Source organism: Oncorhynchus kisutch, linkage group LG11 (genome assembly GCF_002021735.2).
Source record: "Oncorhynchus kisutch isolate 150728-3 linkage group LG11, Okis_V2, whole genome shotgun sequence".
Taxonomy (NCBI): Eukaryota; Metazoa; Chordata; class Actinopteri; order Salmoniformes; family Salmonidae; genus Oncorhynchus; species Oncorhynchus kisutch.
The window spans coordinates 44,530,712-44,543,319 of record NC_034184.2 but is presented as its reverse complement, the minus strand read 5'-3'; the positions used below and the strand labels follow the sequence as shown (position 1 = coordinate 44,543,319).

The 12,608-nt window shown below is 44.0% G+C and overlaps 1 protein-coding gene across 4 annotated transcripts in view; it reads left to right on the top strand.

Moving 5' to 3' along the window:
- LOC109899626 (L-threonine ammonia-lyase) overlaps positions 1–10,817 on the top strand; it is an 11,023-nt gene extending 206 nt beyond the window's left edge. The window contains exons 1-11 of one of the 4 annotated variants that reach the window (XM_031835841.1): positions 1–43; positions 3,669–4,029; positions 4,307–4,423; positions 4,578–4,819; positions 4,943–5,108; positions 5,223–5,325; positions 5,486–5,561; positions 6,825–6,950; positions 7,154–7,321; positions 9,489–9,546; positions 10,209–10,817. The exon at positions 1–43 is cut by the window's left edge and continues 205 nt beyond it. In XM_031835841.1, coding sequence (XP_031691701.1) covers positions 1–43; positions 3,669–4,029; positions 4,307–4,423; positions 4,578–4,819; positions 4,943–5,108; positions 5,223–5,325; positions 5,486–5,561; positions 6,825–6,950; positions 7,154–7,321; positions 9,489–9,546; positions 10,209–10,307 — 1,559 coding nt within the window. In that variant the 3' untranslated portion in view covers positions 10,308–10,817. Of the gene's footprint in view, positions 626–3,668; positions 4,030–4,306; positions 4,424–4,577; positions 4,820–4,942; positions 5,109–5,222; positions 5,326–5,485; positions 5,562–6,824; positions 6,951–7,153; positions 7,322–9,488; positions 9,547–10,208 lie in introns of all 4 variants that reach the window. The other 3 variants (XM_020495038.2, XM_031835840.1, XM_020495037.2) reach the window with 3 other exon arrangements.
- Positions 10,818–12,608: the final 1,791 nt, after the last annotated feature.

The window sequence follows — 12,608 nt, the reverse complement described above, 5'->3', positions numbered from 1 at the left end:
TGGGATTCAGCGATAGTGATGAGAATGACCCCTTCTGGCAGAGGTGGGACTCTACAGATTCATCACCCATCCACTGTACCCCATTAGACACAGAGGGATTTCCCACCCGAGCCCTGGCTGTAGACGTACCCCCCCAACACCCTAAGGAACCAAATACTCCCACTGCCGCTTCTCCTGTAGTGACTCCTGCTGTGGCTCCTTCTGCACCTCGTGTTGCACCTCTTCCTGTTCTCCTTCATCCTTGTTCTGCACCTCTTCTCTCTCCCCAAGGTCAACTAACCACACCAGCCACAACCTCCAGTCTCCACCATCTTCCTTCTCCTCGTGCAAGGATATCTACCAAGTCCTCTAGAGCCACCAGTAAACCCCTTCCTGTCCCCAAATCTAACGCCATCTCCAATCCCTGTTGTCCTGCTCCTCCACCTGAAACAGCACCTCCTCCACCTCCAGCTTCCCCTGCTCTCCCCAGGTCCACAGTAGTAGCCAAGGCCCCCCTTAGCCATGTCCCTGCCCCTGTGATACCCTCTCCAGACCCGGGGAACAGATTTCTCTTGCCAGCCTTCCACGTTCTGATATGCCTCCTCCTCCGCCTGGTTCTATCCTTCATCCTCTTCTTCCTCCCCAGGTAAACAGACTGGACACAGGGAAGGACCTAAAGATAGAGAGAGAGAGAGAGAGAGAGAGAGCGATAAAGGAGAGAGCGAAAGATAGAGAGAAGCTTGGGGTCTTCCACATTCCGAGACAGTAGAAAGGAGACGGAGAGGTGGCATTACTGAGAGAAAGTGTGAAGGATTAAAGAGGCAAATGGTTTAGATGGACATTAGTGTCAGAGGGTTAACTGGGGAATGGGGTGAAAGGGTGAAGCAGCTCTTATGGCTGAGTAGATTATATTAATAGAACGACTGGTTGTGAAACAGGAAACAGAGCCAAATACATTGGATATTAGGGAAATAGAATGTCAACAGAGTAACTCCACCTGGTGGTTTTATGTGCTAGTGCTGTTTGTATCTTGACGTCGTTGCTATGACTTAGCTCTTGGAAATTCTGCCCATGTGTATACCAGTGGAGGCTGCTGAGGGGAGGACGGGTCATAATAATGTCTGGAACGGATTAAATGGAAAGGCATCAAACACATGGAAACCATGTGTTTGAGATATTTGATACTATTCCGGTCCAGCCATTACCACGAGCCCGTCCTCCCCAATTAAGGTGCCACCAACCTCCTGTGGTGTATACACAATGGAAACTTAAAGTGAAGTTATATTTTAACAGCTGGTTTGAATCATGACATACAGTCTATCCATTTCAGTAGTGCATATAATGTGAGCAAAACTAAGTGAAAAGGAGTCTCCCCAAAACATAATATATCATACAATAGCATGTATATGAATGCATTAGGTTATTTACATTCAATTGAATGAATACTACATGTAGTTGCTATGAATGTTTATAAGGCAATGTTAGTAGGTGAATCTAATCCCCGGTCTTATCTAATCCCTGTATGTCTTTATAAATAGAGCCTTAATTCTGAATGACCTGATTGCTGATAATATACAGTTGAAGTCGGAAGTTTAATTACCCTTAGGTTGGAGTCATTAAAACTTGTTTTTCAACCACTCCACACGTCTTGTTAACAAACTATAGTTTTGGCAAGTCGGTTAGGACAGCTACTGTGCCTTTAAACAGCTTGGAAAATTCCAGAAAATGATGTCATGGCTTTAGAAGCTTCTGACAGGCTAATTGACATCATTTGAGTCAATTGGAGGTGTACGTATGGATGTATTTCAAGGCCTACCTTCAAACTCAGTGCCTCTTTGCTTGACATCATTGGAAAATCAAAAGAAATCAGCCAAGACCTCAGAAAAATAATTGTAGACCTCCACAAGTCAGGTTCATCCTTTGGCAGCAATTTCCAAACGCCTGAAGGTACCACGTTCATCTGTACAAACAATAGTATGCAAGTATAAACACCATGGGACAACGCAGCCGTCATACCTCTCAGGAAGGAGACTCATTCTGTCTCCTAGAGATAAACGTTCTTTGGTGCGAAAAATCAAATCAGTTTGCAACAGCACATGGGGACAAAGATCGTACTTTTTGGAGAAATGCCCTCTAGTCTGATGAAACGAAAATAGAACTGTTTGGCTATAATGGCCATCGTTATGTTTGAAGGAAAAAGGGGGAGGCTTACAAGCCGAAGAACACCATCCCAACCTTGAAGCATGGGGGTGGCAGCATCATGTTGTGGGGGTGCTTTGCTGCAGGAGGGACTGGTGCACTTCACAAAATAGATGGCATCATGAGGACGGAAAATGATGTGGATATATTGATGCAACATCTCAAGACATCAGTCAGGAAGTTTAAGCCTGGTCGCAAATGGGTCTTCTGAATGGACAATGACCCCAAGCATACTTCCAAAGTTGTGGCAAAATGGCTTAAGGACAACAAAGGCAAGATATTGGGAGTGGCCATCACAAAGCCCTGACCTCAATCCTATAGAACATTTGTGGCCAGAATTGAAAAAGCGTGTGCGAGCAAGGAGGCCTACAAACCTGACTCACTTACACCAGCTCTGTCAGGAGGAATGGGCCAAAATTCACCCAATTTATTGTGGGAAACTTGTGGAAGGCTACCCGAAATGTTTGTTAAACAATTTAAAGACAATGCTACCAAATACTAATTGAGTGTATGTAAACTTCTGACCCACTGGGAAAGTGATGAAAGAAATAAAAGCTGAAATAAATCATTCTCTCTACTATTATTCTAACATTTCACATTTTTAAAATCAAGTGGTGATCCTAACTGACCTAAGACAGAAAATGTGTACTTGGATTAAATGTCAGGAATTGAGAAAAAGGTGTATGTAAACTTCCGATTTAAACTGTAACTATGTATCCTAATTACCACAATAATGCAAATGTTGAATTAACTATATAATCAATCCCATTGACAATTATGGAAATATTTGGACATTAAGTACTAGGTTTAACAACAATCCAACTAAATGCTCTACCAAGTTGTTATTGAGTTACAGGATTTAGTCAAACTATCACTGATAATAATAAACGTCTCTCTCATTTAACTTCATTCAAAGCATGTTACGTTTAATTACTGCATGCCCCTAAAAGACTGCATTGAAATGATTCAAATGAGTCATTGTTTAATCAGAGATCAAATAAATCAAGCAGAGGTGAAACTCTGAGAACATGATAGGTGACTAAATTAAATCCAACCATTCCCTTCCCCTCTGTACCATCCAAACAGACAACAACATAAGAGCCGTGTGTGTGTGTGTGGTTAATAGGTTAAAACCTACAGCTATTTCCGTTGTCATCAGGGACAGCCAGTTGTACCTGGACATGGGAAGATCTCTGTGGATTATCTCCTATTGTACAGAGCACACGGTTACTGCCATCACTCCCAGACTTTGTAAAGCAGTGGCTAATCTATTCCCCACTTGTTCACACACATGGTCAAATCTTACTCCTGAAAACTCCACCCAGCCTATTAGCAATTCTCTCCTCCTGCTCCCTCTCATCACTCTAGTCCATTGCTGAGACCTTTGACCTGAAATACATGTGTATAACGGTAAGAGCTGTATCCATCATTACAGACACCCAACCAGAGAGAGTAATTCCAAGCCCTGTTGATCTTCCTTTCTCCCCCAGCGAGGCGCAGCGTCTTGGGTCAACTAAACAGGGCTGCTCCACCTCTTCCAAGACTACCTGCAACAAGGACGCCCCCGTTTGTAACGGGGTTGCGGGCGTGCGGCCCACCCTCATCCACCCAGAGCGCCTGAAGGACTTTGGTATTGAGGAGGAGGAGTGCCTCAATGGGGAAGTCAAGACCAAGGAGACCAAGGTGATGGGGGCCCCTGAGATCCAGCTGATGGACCCGCCCAAGACTAACAAGAAGAGAGTCAGCGAGAGCAAAGCAATCACACCACCCAAGCCTGAATACCTCCGCTTCGATGACATCAGTGCTGCAGCCTTCAAAATCCAGTTGAGGATGCAGAAGACCCCCTGCATGGTATGTTCAGAGCCTTCTATACACTCTCATAAAAAATGTACCAGCTAGAACCATAAAGGGTTCTTTGGATGTCCCTTGTCTGTAGGAGAACCCTTTTGTGTCCAGTTAAAGCCTTTTCACCAAAGGGTTCTTACAGGATTCTTGGATGAGGGACAGGCGAAGAACCCTCCGTTTCTTCTAAGTAGTACCTTTTTTCCCCGAAGAGTAATAACTGTAGATGATGAACCCTGCTTCATATGCGGAAGTTGACTCGCATCGTGCTTGTTTGTGTTCCCAGTACTCCAGACTGTCCAAACAGTACGGCATGGAGATCTTCCTGAAGAAGGAACACCTCCACTACACAGGCTCAGTGAAGGAAAGAGGCGTTCTCTACATGCTCACCTCCCTCAGCCAGGTATGCATCACAATGCATCTCTCAATGCATTCCAGCTGGGGAAAAGTCCAAGCTAACAAGTAGCTAACAAGTAGCTAACAAGTAGCTAACAAGCTTAACAAATTAACAAAACGAATTACTTTAACAGTTAGCCAACTCCCATCCCCCTCCACAGGAGCAGCAGAAGAAGGGGGTGATTGTGGCTACAGACTGTAGCTTCTCCATGGCCGTGGCCCACCATGCGGTGGAGTTGAGGATCCCAGTGTTTGTCATCATGCCAGCCAGCTGTGCCCAGCCCCACCTCAGGATGTACCGTGACTACGGCGCCATGGTAATCTCCTACGGCAGCACGGCCAGGGACTCCCTGAACCACGCCCGCCACCTGGCCAAGGAGAACGGATACCTTTACCTGGAAGAGTAAGTCACCCTGGGAGCCATTCCCATAGCTCTCCTTTGTTTTATAACATGCACTGATGGCAATGTGACACTAACACATGGGCACATGGTAATACTGTATTTCTCTCTCTATCTCTCGCTCAGGGATGATAGTGCTGTGTACTTGGCAGGACTGGGCACAGTAGGCATGGAGATCTATGAGCAGGTGCCCAAACTAGATGCAGTCATTGTGCCCACTGGTGGGCAGTGTAGTCTACTGGTTGGCACAGCAGCCGCCATCAAACACCTCAACTCGCGCATCACTGTCATAGTAAGTGTTTCCTAACTCTGAATATTTGTTTAGTGTACTATTGTCGTAGTGAGTAAGTTGCAAACATGTGGATCCCCATCATACTTAGCATAGCACCATTGTTCTCTTTGACAGGGAGTTGAACCAGAAGGATTCCCGTTGCTACTACAGTCCCTCAAAACAGGCAGCCCGGTGACTAGAGAACTATACAGCACCCCAAACAAGAAGCTTTATGGAGGTACTGTGCACTTTTACCCCTGTAGGCTATCTGAACACATACCTCTACCCCCTGTGATGTGTTTTTCTCTCTGTACGTTTTCTGTACGATTGTCATGGCGCTGTACTCACTGAACTCAACGCCTATAACCCACTCTCTATAACCCACTCTCTATCCCCAGACCTATTTGAGCACTCAATGGGGACCCACACCTTCCAGCTGGCTAAGACATTTGTGGATAAAGTCATCTCGGTCAGGTACTACATCTCTATGGAAGAGGAGGGTATCTCACCACACATTTGCCATCGTCATAGTATTCTACATGCCTGGACATAGACACCCCTCTGTTCCCCAGTGCTGTGATTGTTGCCATGGCTCTATATTGGTAGCACTGATGCTCCCAAGGTTAGAAGCACCAGACAATACTTAGGAGCAGTATTTAGGAGCACCAGGGGCTCTATTAAATGCGTATCACGGAGGTTCAGCGTTATTGCGTGATTGACAATTAAAGACGATGTTCCCACAGTGGAGGAGACTGCATTCGCTTCAGCGATACAGATTGAATAGAGCCCTAGGCCTATATGAATCCATATCTCCTGGAGGAGCCCATTTCCTTTCTTCCAGTGCCTTCTTACTGGACAAGTTACCAGGTTGTTAGGCAGCTAGGTAACGTGACTGGACATTTGCTTGTTATCAAACAAGTTAGCGGCCCGCAACATGGTTTCTGAAATGATCAAATGTGAATTGCGATCCGCGATGGAAAGGAAAGATGTTAGCTCCGGTCTTACATTTTGAACAGTTTGGGCAAAAGACTAGCAGTTCCATGCATTGTAAAGGTGCAACCATGGTACTCACAGGTGAGGTGCAAAGATAAGTGAACACTGCCCAGGTTACCTGCCTCTCCAACCAAGGTGCATGAATTGAGGAGCAAACAGAGTGCTAAAAGCAAAAATGCATCTCTGCCTTATTAGCCTTTTGCAGATAGAAAAGAAGGAGGCTTTTGTATATTGCTAAATGTTCTCCTATGCGTTCAGGGACCAACCACAATGGGAATACAACACAAAATATGACGTGATTATTTGCAATAATCGGACCAATAGGCGGCCATTTTGAAATATATAAAAGTCCCCTTAATTTTTATGTCTGTAAAACCTTGATTAAATCTAAGGGTCAATGTTTGTTAACTTTTTGTAATAAAGAAGCACTTTTAAAAGTTGCTGAATTCCCTCTTCAATCTCACAGGTGAGGTGAAAGTATACGCAATATATGGTACAAATGTAACAACTTAACTTGTTGCTCCTAATGACACCACTATAATTTTGCCATTCAATGTATTATCTGGGCGAATATTTTTCTTCTACAGCTAAATATTTAGGATCATATTGGATCAAGATGGTCGCAAATTAGAGCCCAGAGTGCAGTAAAGTGTCTCAATAATTGTCATTTAGTACTGCTGTTGTTGTGGTGTTATTGTTGTTCTCTCTCTCTGAGTATACTTGACCTTTTACTCTTCTCAACAGAGAGGAGGACTCTCTGGTAGCCATGCTAAGGTTCCAGGAGTTTGAACACTCCACGGTGGACACAGAGGGAGCCATGGGACTGGCGGCCATCTTGGCTGGTCAACTACCAGAGCTGAAGGGCAAAAGGTGGGTTAACGCACGGCTAGTGTGGGTTACTGTATCAAAACATATGAGTAAATCCGAACCCTTAGCCTTCAATTGACATCAATGCATGACTAAATGAAAATTCAACTTAAAGAAATTAGGATTCACCCATAGTGTCAAAAAGGTTTCCTATTGATATTCCGATGAATTGAGTCTCCATCTATGTCCTTGTCTGCCCGCTGCAGGGTAGCTGTGGTGGTCAGCAGTGCTAACATGGAGTTGGACCTGATCAGACAGTGTGTTGACCGAGCCCTGGTTCTGGACGACCGGGTCAACAAGTTTACGGTGCAGTTGGGGGACTTTCCAGGTGACATGGCCAAGCTACTGGACATCCTGGCCCGAGAGGACATCAAGTGAGTTAAACACTAACATGAGAACAGATAGTTATGAACTATACTGTACATCTGAATATAAATACACTAGTGTATAAGCGGTTGATTACTCCCTATTTCTCTGAAACACAAACACACGTCAGAGTGTATGGTCAGACAGACTGACCATAACCCAGTACTACCAGACCTTATTAAACACCTAAGTTCTGATATCTGTGCTGCATATGGATGGAGATAAGTGTGTATAGTTAGATTATGGTGGGTATAGTTAGATCACTCACACTCTCTCAGTGACGGTAATGCCTCTGTGCCAAATCTGGCCCCGTGACCCTGTTCTCCCCACATCCGATCGCATCAGAATAAGCCACAGGACAGGAGGAGGCTTTACCTGGCAGGATGTTCAGTCTGGACAGACAAATCCTCTGATAACAAGACCAATGTGAATGAAGTCTGCTCCTCTCTTTCTCCTCATCCACTTTTTCTTTCTCTCGTTCTGTATGTTTACAGTGGCTTGCGAAAGTATTCACCCCTGGATTTTCTCCTATTTTGTTGCCTTCCAACCTGGAAATAACATTTATTTTGGGGGGGGTTTGTATCATTTGATTTACACAACATGCCTACCACTATGAAGATGCAAAATATTTTTTCTTGTGAAACAAACAAGAAATAAGTGCACTCAATACAGTAGAGTGCACTTTTGCAGCAATTACAGCTGCAAGTCTCATGCGGTATGTCTCTATAAGCTTGGCACATCTAGCCACTGGGATTTTTACTCATTCTTCAAGGGAAAACTGCTCCAGCTCCTTCAAGTTGGATGGGTTCCGCTGGTGTACAGCAATCTTTAAGTCATACCACAGATTCTCAATTGGATTGAGGTCTGGCCTTTGACTAGGCTATTCCAAGACATGTAGATGTTTCCCCTTAAACCACTTGAGTGTTGCTTTAGCAGTATGCTTAGGGTCATTGTCCTGCTGGAAGGTGAACCACCATCCCAGTCTCAAAACTCTGGAAGACTGAAACCGGTTTCCCTCAAGACTTTCATTGTATTTAGCGCCATCCATAATTCTTTCAATTCTGACCAGTTTCCCAGTCCCTGCCGATGAAAAACATCCCCACAGCATGATGCTGCCACCACCATGCTTCACTGTGGGGATGGTGTTCTCAGGGTGATGAAGAGGTGTTGGGTTTGCGCCAGACATAGTGTTTTCCTTGATGGCCAAAAAGCTAAATTTTAGACTCATCTGACCAGAGTACCTTCTTCCATGTGTTACCTTCCCACATGCCTTTTGTTCAACACCAATTCTTTTCTTTAAGCAATGGCTTTCTGGCCACTCTTCCATAAAGCCCAGCTCTGTGGAGTGTACGGCTTAAAGTGGTTCTATGGACAGATACTCCAATCTCCACTGTGGAGCTTTGCAGCTCCTTCGGGGTTATCTTTAGTCTCTTTGTTGCCTCTCTGATTAATGGCTTCCTTGCCTGGTCCATGAATTTTGGCAGGTGGCCCCCTCTTGGCAGGTTTGTTGTGGTGCCATATTCTTTCCATTTTTTAATAATGGATTTAATGGTGCTCCGTGGGATTTTCAAAGTTTTGGATATTTTTTTTATAACCCAACCCTGATCTGTGCTTCTCCACAACTTTGTCCCTGACCTGTTTGGAGAGCTCCTTGGTCTTCATGGTGCCCCTTGCTTAGTGGTGTTGCAGACTCTGGGGCCTTTCAGAACAGGTGTAAATATACTGAGATCATGTGACAGATCATGTGACACTTAGATTACACATAGGTGGACTTTATTTAACTAATTATGTGACTTCTGAAGGTAATTGGTTGCACCAGATCTTATTTAGGGGCTTCATAGCAAAGGTGGCGCATATGCATATGCACGCACCACTTTTCTGTTTTTAATTTTTTTAATTTTTTTTAAACAAGTTATTTTTTCATTTCACTTCACCAATTTGGACTATTTTGTGTATGTCCGTTACATGAAATCCAAATCCAAATCTATTTAAATTACAGGTTGTAATGCAACAAAATAGGAACAATGCCAAGGGGGATGAATACTTTTGCAAGGCACTGTACATCTGTCACCTCTCAGTAATGCTTCTTTTCATCTTATTTCTCTCTACCTCTCTCTCTCTCTCTCTCTCTCTCTCTCTCTCTCTCTCTCCTCTCTCTCTCTCTCTCTCTATCAGGTTGTTGGATGTTTGCCACCGTAGACACAATGACAGAGGCGATCTCTTCAAGGCCCTGGTACAACAGCCTTGCCCTCTTCCCCCAAAATCCACTCAGCTGCTTTTCACACTGTCGTTGCCGTGGAAACCCTGGCTCGGGTTGCCGCTGTGTTGGTAGTGCAGGGTAGTGTGAGATGTGTGGTGGATTCTTGGACCAGTGGTGCTAGACAGTGTCAATATGTGATTGATTTGGAAGTGGTTTATGACTCTGATTGAGATGTTGCCTACTAATGGCAAGCATGATTTAGAAGTTCCAGATGTGTGACTTTAACTGACTGTAAAGTTGGCAGCTGTAAAACAAGTTATGTACAGGTATATTATGGGAAGGTGCAATATTATGTTACTACCATGTACCGGGTTAAGTCTAGTCATAGAAAGGAGACAGGCTGGAATCGACAGGGACTTCAGATGCATTGAGTGTGTTGGGAGCTTGTTGCATCATGCTACAACCACGTAACAGTGGTATGTTCTAAACGTGTGGGTCAATGTGTAATTATCTTAGAGATCATTCATTTACATTTCACAGACTGTGTGTGTGTGTGTGTGTGTGTGTGTGTGTGTGTGTGTGTGTGTGTGTGTGTGTGTGTGTGTGTGTGTGTGTGTGTGTGTGTGTGTGTGTGTGTGTGTGTGTGTGTGGCAGTGAGAGATGATTAGGATTAAATCTGTGTTGTGTGCTCACAGGTGGAGTGTGTGGTGGAGACCAGAGATAAGACACAGAGCACTCAGCTCCGTAGGACACTGTCTGAGCGCTATCCCACACTACGCTGGCTGGACCGGTGATCAACACACGTCACGGCTTCGTCACGGCTCTCACTCTGAACATGCACACACACGGACAAAGCATGCACGCGCATGCAACACGCATGTTCGCACATGCACGTAACTTGCAGACACACACACAATTAAACAGACAATGAAACAGAAACATTGTGAATGTATATGCAAAGCTACACATAACACATGCATTGAACTTTTTTGCTGCAAAACTACCGAATTGCAATTGCTTTTGAGTATCAGTGAGTATAAAAAAAGCCTTTTGATTAGTAGAGATTATACAGGGAGATAAACTTAAATACGGGAATATATGGGATTTACTGCATATGCTGCTCTGATGAGAAAACAATACTTTCACCCCATACTTCTGTTATTAGGGAGCTCAGGGGGTACTTTTGGGCCAGTTTCCCGGACAATGATTAAGCCCAGCTGATCCTAACATAACAGTGGTAGTGACAATTAAAAGCATTATGTTCTGGAAATAAAAGTTGATGATGATGATGATGACGTATTCAACGATTTGTCTTCGTAATTTGTATGTCCAGTTCAGAGGAGACAGGATCAGGTAAGGTCAGCCAATGGGATCAACTGCACAACGCATGTTATTCATAGTTGTGTTAGAGCATCTGCTATCTACCCATCAATTCATTTGATCGCGGGAGCTAAAGTGGGCTATTGTATAGAGTCAGACCTGATCCTTTAACCCCCACCCCTTGCTGAGCGAGAGAGGATGAGAAAGAAAGAGAATGAGAGAGAGAGGGAGAAGGAGTGTGCGATGCCTTGAAATAAAAGTTACCTCATGGTTCAGAAGATGACATCTCATTGATTAATGAGTGGAGACAGTGCCAGAGGAGAGACGGGATGATTTAGATGGGCTAATTCCCTAAGTTCGTTAGCAGAGGACATTCTGACCCCGCTGTGCTACTTTGGCCTGGTCAGTGCTAAGAAACTGACCACTATATATCAATGAAGCAATCTAGACCTCCCAATGTTCTATACTTCTTACCAATCCACGGCAGCTAAGACAGAGAAACACGTCGTCATCTACGAACCGAGTCAGCTATTGATACTGAGATATTACAAATGTCCCACAAGATTAGGTGCCTATGAACTGTCCCCTCAAGCTTCTCCAGTTTATCATCTGTAAGATGACCAGTTGTATCAAAATTAAGACAGTGATAGCTCTAATAGCTGGTGCATTTGAAAGAGACTCGACTGGAGCAACAATGATTCAATAAACATAACGACAGTGCCTGGGGAGATATTAGCAGGAGGAGATGCTTGAGTGTAAGCTCTGTGTTAATCAAAGTAATCAAATAGATAGCTACAGACAGATAATGAATTACTCTCCTGTAATGGAAATAAATCCTGCGACACAGCCACAGAAACTGTGAGGGGAGAGACGGAGAGGCAGGCAGCGCTTTCTCAGCCAGTCGAAATCATAAATCAGATGGCATAATTTTGATGGATATAAAGAAGAAAGAAATGTCAATTTGAAATGTCTATCAGTTTGAAGTGATTGTGTTAGCTGTGTTGTTGGCTAGCTCCTCTGAACAACAGTGTCCTGGCGAGTAAGAACATTTTCTTTGCCAGGCAAAATCGCACCTCATTAGCTCATTGTTATGGATGTATCCAAATAAATGTCACTAGAAAACCGCTTAAACAAATGCAAATGCAGCTATTTAATCTGGCTGGACTTTTTGACATTGCTAGCCAGTATGGCAATGAAACATTTAGAACAAACGACTGGGTCGCGTCTCTAGCAACCAAACAGATAGAACAAATGAGCAGCTGGCTTGGGTAGATTTGTGTCGGGACTATATCTTGTGGAAGGATGAAATAGTATGAATAAATGCACCAAAATAAAGTTTTTATTGAAAAAATGTCAATCAGTATTTGAATATGCTGGTAACCCATATAAAAGTGATAATGCCCTCGAAGCTTGTGTTTGGAGGATATACTTGCACGGTTTGCCGGATCTCGACTTCGTCTCGGGCTTAACAACACCAGTGTCAATGAGTTATTAAATTAATCAGTTATTCTGCACTCTGGCACAATCAGACGAGAGTCTCTGAAATCGGAGTAGGTAGCCAGAGTGAATTTACGAACACACCCAATATATCCTCCAAACAGTGGAGGCTCCTCAGAGGAGGAAGGGGAGGACCATCCTCCTCAGTGAAATTTCCTAAAAATAAAAATAGTGAAACATTACAGCTAGCTTCTGTCCTCCTCTGGGTACATAGACTTCAATACAAAACCTAGGAGGCTCGTAGGCCTCACCCCTTTCCATAGACCTACATGGTAATT